The 15689-nt window shown below is 37.6% G+C and overlaps 1 protein-coding gene across 1 annotated transcript in view; it reads left to right on the top strand.

Annotated features, from left to right (window-relative positions):
- The window catches only part of LOC139695262 (tyrosine-protein kinase transmembrane receptor Ror-like), a 31293-nt gene extending 17411 nt beyond the window's left edge, over positions 1 to 13882 (top strand). The window contains exons 9-12 of the mRNA XM_071593956.1: positions 2868 to 3085; positions 6590 to 6752; positions 8014 to 8282; positions 10658 to 13882. Coding sequence (XP_071450057.1) covers positions 2868 to 3085; positions 6590 to 6752; positions 8014 to 8282; positions 10658 to 11173 — 1166 coding nt within the window. The 3' untranslated portion in view covers positions 11174 to 13882. The remainder of the gene's footprint in view (positions 1 to 2867; positions 3086 to 6589; positions 6753 to 8013; positions 8283 to 10657) is intronic.
- The last annotated feature ends 1807 nt before the right edge of the window (positions 13883 to 15689 follow it).

Here is a 15689-nt window from a genome sequence, read left to right as displayed (position 1 = left end):
CTTTTGGGATTTGCATCATGTGAGTTATTAGGGCAACAAAAGTTTTGTCCCACGGTCTTTGAGTTGTCATCAGATCAAACTGAATTTTGTTGCATTTTGGCAGCTCTATGCAGCATTTGATGGCAGTCATTGAGCTCTCCCTAATCGACTGTTCTGGAGACCAACATACCTTGAGAACTTTGATTGGGTATTCTTGGGTGAAGTCGAATTACACTTGTAAATTGAAAGTTTACCCATTCTCCCAGTAGAAGTGCCCCAGATTCCTTAATTATTCCTAGTACTTTCCTAATGGATCTCGTGAAATAGTGGCATTCTCTTGCCAGTGCCCTTGTCTTGTCAAATCCTTGGTAGGGTCATAGTTTAGACCATGAATGTGTCACAATTGCTGAGTGATTGTATTTTTCTTTTTCCTTTCCTTTTGTGGGTACTGTTAGAGGATTGTGCCGGTGGGAGAGGGCCATGAGTGGCCCAGGCGATGCAGACCCTAAGTTGCAGCCCCATTTGGAAGCATTTCAGTTGGTTTCTCTCCAAATGTTTTGGACTCTTAAGCATTGTAAACAGTGTTTGTTGCTTACTCCCCTCTTCTGTGGGTGTTAACAATTTCTCCTCCACTGGACGTCCTGAACAATGTTCATCATATATGAATGTACCGCCACATTTAAACCCATTTATCCAATTGTAAACAGTACCCAAATATGGGAGCAGATGTGCTATGAACTTCATTCATCTCTGCTTTGATCGCGTTTGATGTTCAGTTTTTTAAAATAGAAGTGTTTAATCACCGCATGGAACTCTTTTTTTCCTTATTTCTAAGTAAGCAAAAAATTTATTCTTCAATCCCTCTATGCAAATTAAACCATGTGATGAGTATAGCTGAAAATTCAACGGCAGTCTAGAGGAAGATGAGGCTTGCTAAAATAAAACTTTTCATATAACATGTACTGGCACTGAATGGCTGAAATGGAAACTACTTCCAGGAGGGAATTTGAGGTTGTGCGAGATTTTGGCCTCAGAGTGAAGTTACTAATTGGCATGTAGTTATTATTTGCCTTGACAAATACCCAGAACGCTAAATATGATAGAAAAATACCATATAAAGCTTTAAAATTGTTTAGGTTTAGTTTATATTGGTTTTACTATGACTTTTTGGTATAAGTGGAATTAAACGAATGACTTTATAGTGTTTATGGATCTTACCCCTTTTAAAATGATCTCACTTAATACGAACAAGCTCTTGTGCAATCAGCAAAATAAGTTCTTTGGAACACCTCCTTTGCGGTAAATGATGCATAAAAGTTTTTTTTTCACAGTTTTATCTTAAATTCCAAAAAGGAAAATTTTAATCTTATAATTAGTAGATAACATTCTCAATCTGTTCCAAGGCATGGTGTATACTCTATAGCCTTGTTTGTGGGATCAAACTAGTACATGAAGTAAATAAATTCGACTGCTAAAAAAAGTTGGTACATTTTATTACTGTATGAAATACAGATTTGAGCAAGATGTTGTGGAATTCGTCCATGACAACAGAAACAAAACTCCTGTGGTTTTGAGGTTTAATCGAGAGTAGTTTCAATGTGCACTGAATGTCTTTCATAGTGCATCAGACCTGAAATTGATTTGGTTGTACATGGAAATATTAATCATAAAAGCTATAGTAAGTGGAAAACTTGTTTTGCTTGTTATCATTTTATTAAAATATGATAGTGCGTGCTTTAAGACCCATTTAAAGCCTTAAAAATATTTGATTAATCAATATCACTAGTGTGGGTCGCGGTAGTGCAGTGGGTAGAGCGTTGGACTACTGACCAGAGGGTCCTGGGTTCGATTCCCGGGCAAGGCACTCTGGGCACCTGCAGCACCACCCAAGCTAAAGTAATTTTTTGGGTACCAGGTCTTCCTGGGAAACCATAACCGGCACAGGGAAAGGAACTGGCCCCCCTACCCTCATGTGTGAATTTTCACATGCTGTATAGGGCTTAGTACTGGGTGATTCACCTACTAAACCGACTTTCGAGTTGATTACTGCGTTTATGGTTTTATTACTAGTATCATAGTTGATATCCTTATAACCATATCATGCAATGCCCACAGCAATGGCTTTAATATTCTTAAAGTCATTGGAATCTGCAATTCATGCTAATGGACATATAAGTTAGATTTTTATATTTAAATTTTTGTTTTACGAGCAAGGGATAGCATAGCGATGATGATTTAAAGGACACCAAATTAGTTCATCCTTTTTTTCATTGATGCTCCTTTCTCCATTAATCTCTCTTTTTTTGATTTACAAAGGGCATAAATTCTACCCTTGGTTAATTTCAAAATTCACTGGAATATGACAGTGATGTCTATATTCCCTGGCTTTTTTTGACATAATTATGCTGTTCATAATGTAACAATATTTTAGAAACTTTGATGTTATGTGCTACAAATGTTCTTCACATCAGTGTTCTTCATGTATGTCATTGTGATAATATTTTCCAGATTTTCCTTATTTAATTTTGCAACAAGAGGATGTACATCTTGCGTGTATGTGTGGTACATGAGTTTATACAGAAATTGGCTCTAGGGTAGCCCAATCCTGTATTACAAACCAACATCTTCCACATTCTTGTCCTAGGGGACTATGGCGATTCCACAGGGAAATCGATACATGTTTATGCACTTCTGCCATTTAAGGGTCCTCTCTCAATCCCAGAGTGAGAGTGATAGCCTGGAGGGTGGCTTTCCTCCCCCCTCTCATCTCATTGCCGCAAGGCTGCTGTTGCAAATGATGAAAACAAACATCTTCCTTCCACCAGGCCTCTCTGTCAAATGATGGCTTTAACCCCTCTTTCTCTCCTCCCCTCTCTCTCTCTTGGCAGGCAAGGTGTATAAGGGGGAAGTGTGGTGTTCGGAGGCAGAGGCCCCCCTCCCGGTGGCTGTAAAGGCTCTGAAGGAGAATGCCAGCCCCAAGACAGTGGCGGACTTCCGGCGAGAGGTGGAGCTCATGTCAGAGCTGCGGCACCCAAACATTGTGTGCCTGGTGGGCGTGGTGCCGAGGGGGGAGCCACTTTGCATGCTGTTCGAGTACATGGCACAGGTCTCTCTCTCCTCACCCCCTCTCTCCACTCTCTGGGCCTCTGCTTCATGGAACTCCTGTCACAGGCTCAATTATCTTCTGTTGTAGGATAATGTTTTAGCATAAAAATTTGATGGCATTTTGTGTCTGAGGGACGGGACATTGTGGTTGATATGATTTAGCTACTCATATATAGATCCTGCTATGTGTTATGGATGGCCAGACTGCAAATTACCATATTTCCTGGCCCATAAGGGAAATTTACTCAATTTACCTTTTTTACTCAAAAATGTGCTCTTAAACCAGTCTGCGTCTTTTGGACTAAGAATACAAATAGGAGTAAAATTTTGATCTACAAGCACCAAGCCCATTTGTCAGAAAGGTGCTTATTATTACATATTTTTTCCAGCATCCAGTGTGGAAAATGGTTACCATTATTATAAATGTCGATAATATCAATGTTTTGAGTCTGTAATTAGCTACAGTTTTAACATTTCATTGAAAGTACTTCCTAAAAAAATTCCCAAATAAATCTTAAATCAATACACTGTAGCACATTTAGGGACATCTAACATATGGTGCTGCCATGAACGAATGAGGAATTTTGAGGATTCTACGATAAATACATGTTGATACATGTGCGTGTAGCTGCTAATTTTTTAATGCAACAATTCATTATTCTTCATATTGTGTTGACATAAAAATGATTTAATCTTTTCTCTCTGATCCAAGTATTTTTTGTTAAGTCTGGCTTGAAAAATCAGGGTGTATCTATTGGGCTGCAAAATACTGTTATGTCAGTTTTCCCTCTTATACTGGATGACTGAGAATTATCTTCAACTTAGATGAATGCATGGAGCTGCAGGAGGTTGTAATAATAATGATAGTTTCTTTATTTTTTGAATGGTGAAACTCCCAAATTTTAGCTCAGCTCCCTTGGGAGGGATGGGGGGGAAAGGTGTGCTGGCTGTAAATCCACATTCTTCATTACTTTATGAGTTCTAGTAAAGCACTATTGGCCATGTCCAACTTTAAGGAAAAGTTAATTTGTCAAAATATTGGGGGGGGGCAACTAAAGCATATACAGACCGCATAGTATTACTTCATTTACAAATATCAGAAGAGATTCAAATCAAACTTTTTTTACATTTGATTAAAATTATTTTTATTCTGGTATTTCATGCCAGAGCATGACTCAGAAACAATTCAGATTCTGTTATGATATTGCATTCAAGCCCTGAATGATTATTAAAGACAAAGAACATGGCAGCACAGAGAATCGTTTGGATCACCGCCCAGTGAAAATGTGACGTGAACTTGGTGAAAATTGGAAGAGGAACTACAATGATTTCTGGGTTTTGAGAATGATTATAGTAAGGCACCTAGTCACAATTTTCCCTGGTTACATTTTTATAAATATAAATTACTATATAATTAGTACAATAAATTGTATTAGAAATTCAAAAAAACATTTTTTCATAGAAACAGGTATAAAAAGAGAGGAATGAGGTTGTATCCTATATGCGGGCAAATATGGTACTTGTTCTTTATCCAAAGTGAGGCAAACATATATTTGAATGCTTGTCATGTTGCAGCCTACTTCCATCTGATGTTGCACTAACTGTTGCTCTTACTTGTGCATGCAAAAAAGAGACAGGATATGGCAAAGTCATTAATTTCACCATCTGTTGCTCATGTGGATGGGAAGGGTTAGCATTTAAGGTTTCACTCATTTTAGAAAAACATCCCTTTTACTGATTCCAGCATAAATGAATTAAAACTTACCACTAATGATGGTACTTTTTGACCCTGCCTCTGAAAAAATATAATCAAGGAACCATGAAACACACACATGTATGTGAACCTCAGTTTGATACGAGGGTTGCTATTTATATTTTTAAGACAGTAATTTATTGTTGAAAATGGCCTAACTGTTTTTCGAAGTATTCTCCACGATAATCAAAACACTTTTGCATGCGCTTGAACCAACTTTTGTTACTCTTTTCCCACTCTGATTGAGGTACCTCCAAAACATGGTTTTTGAATGCATCAACAACTTCTTCAGGCGCCTCAAAACATTGGCCACGCAATTTTTTCTAGATAAACAAGAATAAAAAGAAGTCATTTGTCGCTAAATCAGGGCTGTACGGAGGATGACCCATCATTCGACGTTTTGGCCAGTCAAATAGGTAGTTGTTTCAGCCAATCTGTGAGAGCTTGCATTGTCAGGATGAAGAATGATCCTTTGTTGCCGTTTCTTTTCCCATATTTCACCAAGCACTTTTGGCCAACAAATGCTCATGTACGGCATTCAGAATTCATGGTTCTATGTTGCTCTGACGATACGCTTGCCACATGTCCAGATACTCCGAAGAAACAGGCAATCATTTGCTTCGATGTGCTTCGTTCATGAATCACTTTTGTTGGATTTGCCATCATTGAAACCTATGTCATTTTTAATAAGGACTACATACATGTCCACTATTTTGCTACAGTAATCCTATACACTCATTTCCCTTGTTTTAATCAAACTTGAAAGTTCCTATAGCTTCAATATGACAGAGTAAAAAGAGTTATCATTACACACTATCAGTAATTTTCTATGTCTCCTTTCTGTTCTCTGAGTCCATAATATCATTACGCAGTTTGTCATTACGTGATAGTGGCTTGAGCAACAATGTCAGACAGTCCATTTTTTGACCTTTTGTCAGTGATAATGCAATGCCGGCAGCATCTTCATATCTGATGATTGCTTCTCCTTTAAGAGCACTTAATGTTTAACTCTTGCATTCTAATTGGGATTATTTTTGTACATTAGTTTTAGAATCGTGAAGTTCAGTCATCCTCTCAAGTCCTCCCAATACATATGCCATTTTCACCATCGAGTTTATACTCAGCAGTCTATCTTCCTCACAGTTGAAATAATTTCACCTTAGTGACCCTTGATCATACTTTTAAATGAATTACTGATTTAATGACAGAGATATATTTGGGGTCATAGCTAGTGCATCCATCCCAGGGGGCAGTGGTGGTCATGGTTCAAATCCTGATGGCAGCAGGATTTACCAGCGGTCCATCCTTTTTAGGTTGCCACATGGGAAGCACTTCCGAGTAGGGTTTGCCATCCATCAGACGGAACGTTACATATGGCATCTGACCCCTGGACACAAATTGTTATTAGAGTGGACTAATGCCGAGTTCCTCTCTCCCTCCACCCATCCTTCCCCTAACCACATACCCCTCCCCATCCAATTTGTTTCCGTTTCAACCCCATCCTCCCCCAATGGTGCACTTGACCTTGGCAGCCAGTCCATCCTATTAACTACTTTTAATAGCAGGAATCACAATAAAAATGTCCCTAGTTGGAAGAATCGCTTACACTAGTTTTACAATTAGTTAAGATGATGGTTTGTGTAATACAAAATGACATGTGTTTTGTGGTGATGATCTCTTAACAACACATTTTTGAGTAAGCTAATGCTGGGCAAGTATTGAAATGCTAATCTTATGTTCCTTCTGTTGCAGGGTGACCTCCATGAGTACCTGATGACCCACTCTCCACGTGTTGAGTCAGAGGGTGTTGTGGATGTGTCAAGAAAGGGCTTGGTGGCTGAGGAGAGGGCCATGTTGGGAAGCTGTGCCCTTGGGCAGTATGACCTTCTGCACATTGCCACACAGGTTGCAGCTGGTGAGAAAGACAATCTCGTTGCCCCATGAAATAAATTTGAAATCTCTGCTGATGAATGATGTGGATTTCAGGTGAAGTGTCACATCAGTGAGATAATCTATAGGTTTCACTCTTTGAAGACCTATTCAATTTGAATTCCATCTTGTTTTTTTAACTATTAAGTCCATCCGGTAAAGAATGAGATAGTGCTGATAACGACCCAGAGGCAATGTTTTAAATAACTTCTTACAGGTGATCGAGTGATTTCTTTTCTTTGTAATGAAATTTAGAAATGGCTGAATCCATCTCTGATAATAAGAGAATTAATTCACCACCCTTTAATTGATATATAATAAAATCCACTCTATGAGTAATGAAATTTATCGTATCCAGAAGTAGAAATATAGTAATTTTGGATTTTTTTGTTGCAAAAATTGATTTATGTGATCCAATAAGTTTAAAACAGTGCACCTTAATAGTATGGTTAGAATTTTGTGAGCTCTTATCCTCAGGTATATGTACATTTTCAGTTCGCTTTGAAAATTTGAATGAAAATGTGTATTTGTGAGGCTATTGATGGCGATAATGAAAATGTAAGGCTATTGACTCTATTATTTAGCTGAATGGGATGAAATTAACTGACTGTGCCTAACTTGAAGTGTAACCAGTTTTGCTGTGTAAATCATGTTTTCAATTATGTTTTCAATTTCTCTCAAAACAACACCATTAGGGTTAATTACAAGACATATGAACTCTTCTATCATGTAATGTCTGGAAATCATTTTAAATTTCCTCTCATGCTGTCTTCCCTGTTAGTTCTTGTTGTTCAATAGTCTGCACTGACCATGACATTACATTGCCAGCTACATTAATCAGAGTCCAAACTCATACAGAACAGATGTCTTTCATGTTGATTCTGATTCTCATCCTAAGAGCTAGTGGAACTGAATCACTACAAACAACATATTACTTATCATGTGGACTTTCACCCTGGTCATGCACTCTTGTTTACTCAGTATAAAATCTTTCTTTGGTCTGTGATACTTTCTATCTATCCATTAAGCTTGTCTCACCCTTTTTCCTTTCATTAATTTTCTACAAATTCTGCACAGAATCAAGTTGAATATGCTTATTATACCCCTTAACATTTTGGAGTTATCTGAAGGATCTGGGATGTGGAATTAGTTAAAAATCCTGAGCCTATTCTGCAAGCCACTGTGAGGAAGGTGGTTGTTGCAAATGTTTCTTTCCTCAAGGGCCTTCTTGTATGCCATACTTGCAGGCATGGAATACCTCTCTGCACAGCACTATGTCCACCGAGACCTTGCGGCTCGCAACTGCCTTGTTGGTGATGGCCTCTGTGTCAAGATATCAGATTTTGGCCTCTCTCGAGATGTTTACTCATCAGACTACTACCGTGTACAGTCCAAGTCACTGCTGCCTGTTCGCTGGATGCCCTCAGAGTCCATATTGTATGGGAAGTTCACAACGGACTCAGATGTTTGGAGCTTTGGGGTATTGCTGTGGGAGGTTTATACATTTGGCCTCCAGGTGATTTGTTGCTTTTTGCAGTTTCACTGTCATTTAATGAACTCTACGATTAATTTTATAATAATAATAATAATAATAATAATTGATTTGACCCGGTAGTATAGTTTTTATTAAATGCACTGATATTATAGTGCAGCTTATCAAGCAGACAGTGCTTGATTTTTACTTAGAAACAGAAGAACTGCGAATGCCTTCAATTCATGAGTCGAAGCACTGATTGGCTGATTTCTTATTGTATTAGGGCGAGCAGTGATGTTCTCCTATGTACAAAGGAACAGACAGGTATTTTGACCTTCAGTAAAGTGACTGTGAACATCATTTATTTTAATGATAACATTTTTAAATGGGTATGTGCATAACTAGAGATATAAAATGTCAGTGCAGGGAAAAGTTAAGGAGCTCAATTTAAAAAAAAATGAATGAGGAAGTACCAGAAAATGCACATTTGTAATCAATCGGATAGCCCTTTTTTCGGTTTCAAAACAAGCATTTTAGCCCTTGTATGGCAGATTAATGAGGTGAGGAGTTCCAGTGCAGATTGACATATGTTAGTAGAACACACCATACAACAGCAAAAGAATAATATTCAAAGGTACAGAAGATTCTATTATTCTTAATGAAAAGTATGGAGCATTCATCTGGGATGCCGAAGTACTGTGAGGTTCCTAATTTGGCTAGGCATTGAGATGTAATCCTTGAAATTTCACCCTGGATGCATGAGGAGTTAACTTGTTCTCAGGATTAGTTGGGTATCATGATTTATGCTTGAATTTAAAACATAACCTAGGAACTCTAGGCATTCAAGTTTTAAATACTATAAGAACAATAATTACTAACAATGCAACAATTTCAAAGTGTGAAATCATTCACCTTGACCAAGATTCGAGCCTGAATTCCTTGATGTCCGTCTGAGTTCTTTTGCCAGTTAGCTACTGAGGCATTCTCTTACGCTCTGAAATTCCCTCTGATACTCCAAGGCAACCTCTTACACTCTGATCCTGGTTCAAATCTCAGTCATGGGGAATGATTTTTACACTTTGAAATTATTGCATTGTAATGTTCATTAGTGGATGGCTCTGTTAAACACTATTGTCATGGCATCTGCTGCACTTTCTTTGAACCCATTACTTAGCTTGGCTGGCACAGGTTCATTGATCAAAAATATATTCAAAATTAAGGGGTGGGACAATGATATTGATACTATCTGCATATGATTCTGGCTGAGCCCCTGGAATATCAAGAGAAGTACCAGGGAGGTCATTTGTGTTAAAAAACTTAAAATTAAATTAAAAATGGGTTCAAGAACTTGGAGAAAATCCTGAGTGATGAGATTGTGGTGAGAAGAGTAACATTGCTATTGATCCTAATTATTTTTATTTATCCTCACCTGGGAATCCTATTAATCCTAATTGTTCCATTTTTGCCAGAAGCTGCAATGATTATTTGCAAGAGACCTTATGTCTATTGTTTATTATCCAAAGAATTCAGATTTTTATCTGTTGTTTTATATATTGCAGAAAAGGTGGACTTCCCTTTCCTGAACCCATGTTGAGTAACAGAAAACGTATAGAACTTCTCCAGATATAGCATTATTTGGGATTGCATTACTTTTTCAAAAACTTTTGAAAAATCATTTTGCCTTGGCCTGTAGTGACTTAAGTCACTAAGTGGCTGCCACTGTTTTTGAAAACTGGTATGATTTTAGATATTTTTAGAGGGAAGGGATATTCACCTAAAAATAATGGTGACTTCATGCCTTATTTCTTTTAATAAGACTGAATCATGCTGATTGCATTGCCACAAATTCTAATTTCACGAAGTTTCAACAAAAGAAATGTATTGTTCACACAATCTAAAGCTTTGCTGAAATCATATAACATAGCAACAAATTCCAATATGCTGTCCAAAGTGTACAAAATATGGTTAAGGACATAATATATTGTGAAAATTTTGGACTTATTTGACAAAAACCATCTTGGCTGAGGACAGAAGGTTATGGGATTCCAAAACTGTCACACAGCCCATCCTTCAGATGCAAATTAAAATATTCGTCGCAAGTAGCTATGTGTTCAGTCTCTGTGGTTAATGGTTTAAACTGCAGAAAAACACCCGAAGTATCTGTGTTAGAAATAAATGGCAGAAAAGAAAGCCCTAGCTCACTCTCATAGTTATGACATGCTATATATGGCTCTATAGTTACAGTCATGCTGCAGCATGACTCTAACTATAGAGCCGTAGCAGAGCCTGTGACTGCCAGCTTTGTCCATATTTTATTCAATTTAATTTGATATCATGTAATGGCACTCGTATTGGACAGAATAACTTGTCTATCTCAAGGGTATGCTCATCTGGTGCCCATTCTCTCCCCACCTTAGCCATATTATGGCTACAGCAACCAGGAGGTGATTGAGATGATTCGCTCACGCCAGCTGCTCCCACGGCCCGAGGACTGCCCCTCCAATGTTTATGGCCTCATGCTCGACTGCTGGAACCAAGTGCCATCCCGCCGACCCCCCTTCCCCCTGCTCCATGCCAGCCTACGCTCCTGGCTACTCCAGCATCAGCACCAAAAGCACCAGCAGGTGACCGTTGGGGGGCACCATGGCAGTGCTCCATCAAGCAAGGATGCACCCAAGAGGGGCGTGGCAGCACTCGGTGGGTCATGCTCCTCATCATCCGGAAGCCAGCGTTCAAGCACAGGCCCTAGCAACAACACAAGCTCCACAAGGGTCAGTTCATCAGGGAAGTCAGCTGCCAATGCCATGACAAGCATCACTACCAATGCTATGGCAGGTCCCACCATGCCAGGGCTGTCCCCAGCCCCCCTGCCAGTCAACAACCACCACCACCACCACCATAACAGCAGCCGGAAGAAGATTGCCAACATCTGAGTGAGTTTGAAAATGAAAGGATGTTTGTGAGTCGTTTGAAAGCATCATGATGGGCGGCAGTCTGTAACATGTTGGTGGCCCAGCGATGTGAGTAAACAATTAGCTGATATTGATTTAAGTGAACCCATTCCTTAATCAATGAAATTGTGAAGAGAAAACACTCAAGCACCTAATGGTATTTCAGCCTACATCTTCAATGAAGAAATTGCATATTTAGGAAAGATGTATCAACTCTGCGAGGAGGTTTACTTTAACGATGTCTATTGAAGAGAAAAAGATTGTTGGGCAGAGGTGTGAAACATTGCCTCCACCACAATTCCCCTCTCGTGAGACATGTGGCCAGTTGACTCTTTGAGTCATTCTCCAATGGGGACATCTTGCCAAAGTTTGTGCGACTTTGAACAATCACACCTCGCAGACATTCACCTCCCTGAAGATTTTCACCACTCATGAAGATCAGCAGTATTTGCCATTTAAAAAATATAATAATGGACTACTATCAACATATTGGTGATCCTTACCCTAACTAACATACACATAAGAATGCCAGCAACTGTGTTTTTAATTGGGCATGATGGGAAGGTAGTGCATTGAATGCTTAGTACTCAAATACGGATGGCACAATCAAATCCAGTGTTGTTTATTCAGCTTACAGGTTGTGAACTTCATAAGCAAACATCTTAATATCCTGTGTAAGTTATTAGATTTTCTTGTGTTTCTGGATGTTTGTGTGTGTGTATGTATGTATATATCTATGTGTGTGATTGTGTGCATTGGTGGCCAACAGTTGAGTGTAGGAAGTGGATGTTCTATTGGGTGCATACAGAGTGAACTTTCTTCCAAAAGATGGTGATCACAGTGGTCCTAGCTATTTAAGTGGGAATGTTGCTTCCCTCTGTACATTGGTGCATTTTATCCCATTCCTCTGCATTGTTGCGTGGAATGTAGAGTGGGAAGGCAGCTGAAAAATAACTACTCTGACTTTCATTGATACGTGCGACTCTGAAAAAAAAGCAAAGTTCTTGCTCTCAGATGGGACGAGGGGATGTTTGCCACATACTTGCCCAAGTTTCATTCACCAACTCTGCCGACTAAACTATTTCACCTGACAACATCCATCTTATGTATGTATGGTGAATGTCATGAGGAGGATATGTCAATTGTTGTTAGTGCCATATGTGTCACCACAGGGCCCTCTAGTGTGAAGTGTGTGGGCATATGACTGCAGTTGGTTTTATGATTTGGACCCTTGCAGAGCAGTTGGTAGTCATTGGCAGTTCACTATAAGTTTGGCATGTTACCACTAAGTATTAGGCATCACAACCTTGGGCATTACAACAGAGAAGTCATGATCATCATTTGTTATTGGAACTATGTTAGGCATGATGTAGTCGAGCAATGTGATATAAAACTAATGACAAATGGAGATGGAATACCTTATCTTTAAAGTGTTGCAAGAGGACATCATCATTAGGCAAGGCTGTGTCAGTGTTAGTATTCTCCATTGTCCTAAGCTTCTGCCTCAACGCATTGGAACACTGGGAAATCAGTGAAAGAAGGGATAACAGAGCAGCTTACCATGTTGTGATTGAATGCTATTCTAGCCCTTCCTTTTTCAAACACTGTGCATGAGTGTTTCATAAAGGTTTTTAGAGAGCAGGAAATATTGTGGTACACATTATGAAAATGGCTACACATTGAAATGTGCATTGTGATTCTGAAGAATAAGAGAATAGCAACATCTGCTGTTGGTCACCAATTCAACATTACTTTCATCTTGATCATATATACAAAACCTGTCACTTTGAAAAGGTCAAAAATGTGAAATAGTGGAGATATATAAATATATACCCATGATGCCAAGGTAAATATTATTTAATCATCTTTATATCATGTTTCCATAACTGCAGTGTTCTTTTGAAATATTATTCATCAATAAAGTATTGGAAGTGCAGAGTCTCCAACTTCCGAGCTTATAGGGACCAAGACGCCTGTTAAAAGTCAGCCGATATCATTTTGTAAAGTTTTGGATGGGACCACAGCCTCAGAACTTCACCCATTCATTAAAGTGCAATGTGAGCTGAAATAAATGTAATGTTCATTACCATAAATATATGCAATGGGAATAATTAACGGTAAAAACAAACCAAATAAAGTGAACTCTTGACATAATGTGAGCAGATTATCTGTACATGATTTTTATTTTCCATAAAGGAATTCGTTTTTATGTAAACATTTGTACTAAAAAATCATGTGCCATTTAATGTAATTAATAGTTCTGCACCACATTTCGCAGGTGGTGACAGCGTGTTACTTCTACTTGGCCACGAAGGTCATGCACACAGTTATAAACTGAGGACAGTGAAACTTCAAAGTTGTGTGCCACGAATTTTATATAACATTTGAGAATTTATATAGTATGGGAATTGATGTAATTTTGATGTGCTTCAGATTGATTTTCATGTAAATCATTGGAGTGAATACCTCAAATTTAAGTTTCTGAACCCAGAAATAACAGATAGATGCTCACTGTCAAACGCTCAAGAGATTATACTCTGATTTTTAACGCATTTTTTTCTATATTTTTGTGCATCTCTGCAGGTTTTTACATTTAATATTTTGTGTATTGCTTATCTGAAATATAAATTGGTTGTTGAGATGCGTTTTATCAATTTTATGACCATTAATAAAATAAACTCCCAGCATGTATTCAGCAATGAAGACATGCCTGTAAGAAATTCTGTTTTTATTTCTCAGTACAAGCAGTTTTTTTCCTAGTATAATTGGAATAAAATCATATCTATTGAGTGACATTTTTTTAACAGTGTTTGGCTTTAGTAGAGAGTTATTTTGCTTCAAAATGCAATGAAACGTAAAAATTAAAATTTAAATGAAGACTGGAGGTTGTATGCATTTGACACAAATGCAGGGAGCTTGATTGGAAAATAAAAATTCATATTCCAAATCTGAGCACGAGATAAAAAAGGGCAAGCTCCAAGAATAGCTAGAACAGGATGATGGAAATTGGTGGGGGCAGAAGAGTTCATGACACAAACTGCTTCATTAAAATGGGCGGTAGAGGGAGGGTTGATAAAAAAAATTGGCAAAGGAATGTTCATAAAAATTTACTGTAGTTGATGAGGTGAAGTAGTTGAATGCCCATTCATCGCATTTTACTTCAGTACAGTAAATCATTGAATAATTTATGTTGTCTTTATAACTTCTAATGCAATAATACTATTTGTACAATACTGCTATATACAATTAAACTTTGATCATTTTGATATACAGTTTAAAATTCATTCAAAATACAATAACATATAATATTAAAACTATTTTATGCATATTTTATAAGTGTGGATCTAATTTTAAGAGAAAAGGTGGGGCCATAAAGTTGGAGAGGTTGTTGTCGGAGGTCATCAGACTAAGAATACTGCCTTCATTAAATCCCTATTTCCTTTGAATGAAGAAGAAATTCATTGGTCAAAAAGCATTAGCTATGACATACATCGTGGCAGATTGTGTGATCTTTTGTCACAATTTAATGTGAATCTTTTTTCTCTATGAGAAATTGTACTTTAAAATTGTGTTAAGACACTTTTATTTAATTTATTTAACCTTTTTACAGTGAAAATAATCCTGTGAATAGGTCAGTTTAGTTTATGGAAACATTTCATGAATAACTGACCCTGAAAACATGCATTTTATAGTGCCTAAAAATTTGTTTTGCAGCTGATTATAATTTTTGCTTTTTATGTCCAAGAAAACTTTAAAAGAGCTGATTCTGTAAGCAATGGACAAGAAAAGCAGATTTTGGTACTGCTCAAATTGTTTTGGCAGTACAGTATTCACTTGATGGTTTTGTGTGTACTTCGCACTGTGATTATAATCATATAATCGCAAATTTGTAAATGTAACACATCTGCAAACACAGGGATATTTAGTTTCTCCTTGTTAGCGAAGTATGACAATGTAACAATCGATAAGTTACACTTTCAAAAAAAATTTTCATTGTTATGCCAAATGTTTACCATTGTATATGCATGTTACTCAAATATATGTTCCCTATAATGATTTCATTCAGTATTATTGTGTTTTATGGAAGATATTTTTTGTGGAACATATGGTAATATAGCAAACAAATAAGGTAGTGGATACTGATAAAATATTTTCATATTCAATGAAAATGCAGTTAACTTTGTTGACTGGAAATTATTTGTGTGTGTGCATGTTTTTTCTTCCATGGATTCCATGGATTAAATTTGGTGGTTAACAGAAATTATGAATCTGATTTTTAATATGGTGTTATTAGAATTAGTTTTTAAAGCCAATTTAAAAAAATTCTAATTGAAGTGCTAAAAGAGCTTGTTTTAGTAAAATAGGAAATTGCAATTGCCCGATTGGGTCACTTGGTGACCAAAATCAAGTCTTAGTCTCTCAAGACCAGGAGTAAATCTGGCAATGTTGGAGGGACCTTGCAGAGTGTACTAAAAGGCTCATGGGAGGAAGAGTACTT

This window comes from Hetaerina americana, unplaced genomic scaffold (assembly GCF_022747635.1).
Source record: "Hetaerina americana unplaced genomic scaffold, ioHetAmer1.1.p SCAF_6, whole genome shotgun sequence".
Taxonomy (NCBI): domain Eukaryota; kingdom Metazoa; phylum Arthropoda; class Insecta; order Odonata; family Calopterygidae; genus Hetaerina; species Hetaerina americana.
Note: the sequence above shows the minus strand (reverse complement) of the source record. Positions and strands in the feature narration are given on the sequence as shown.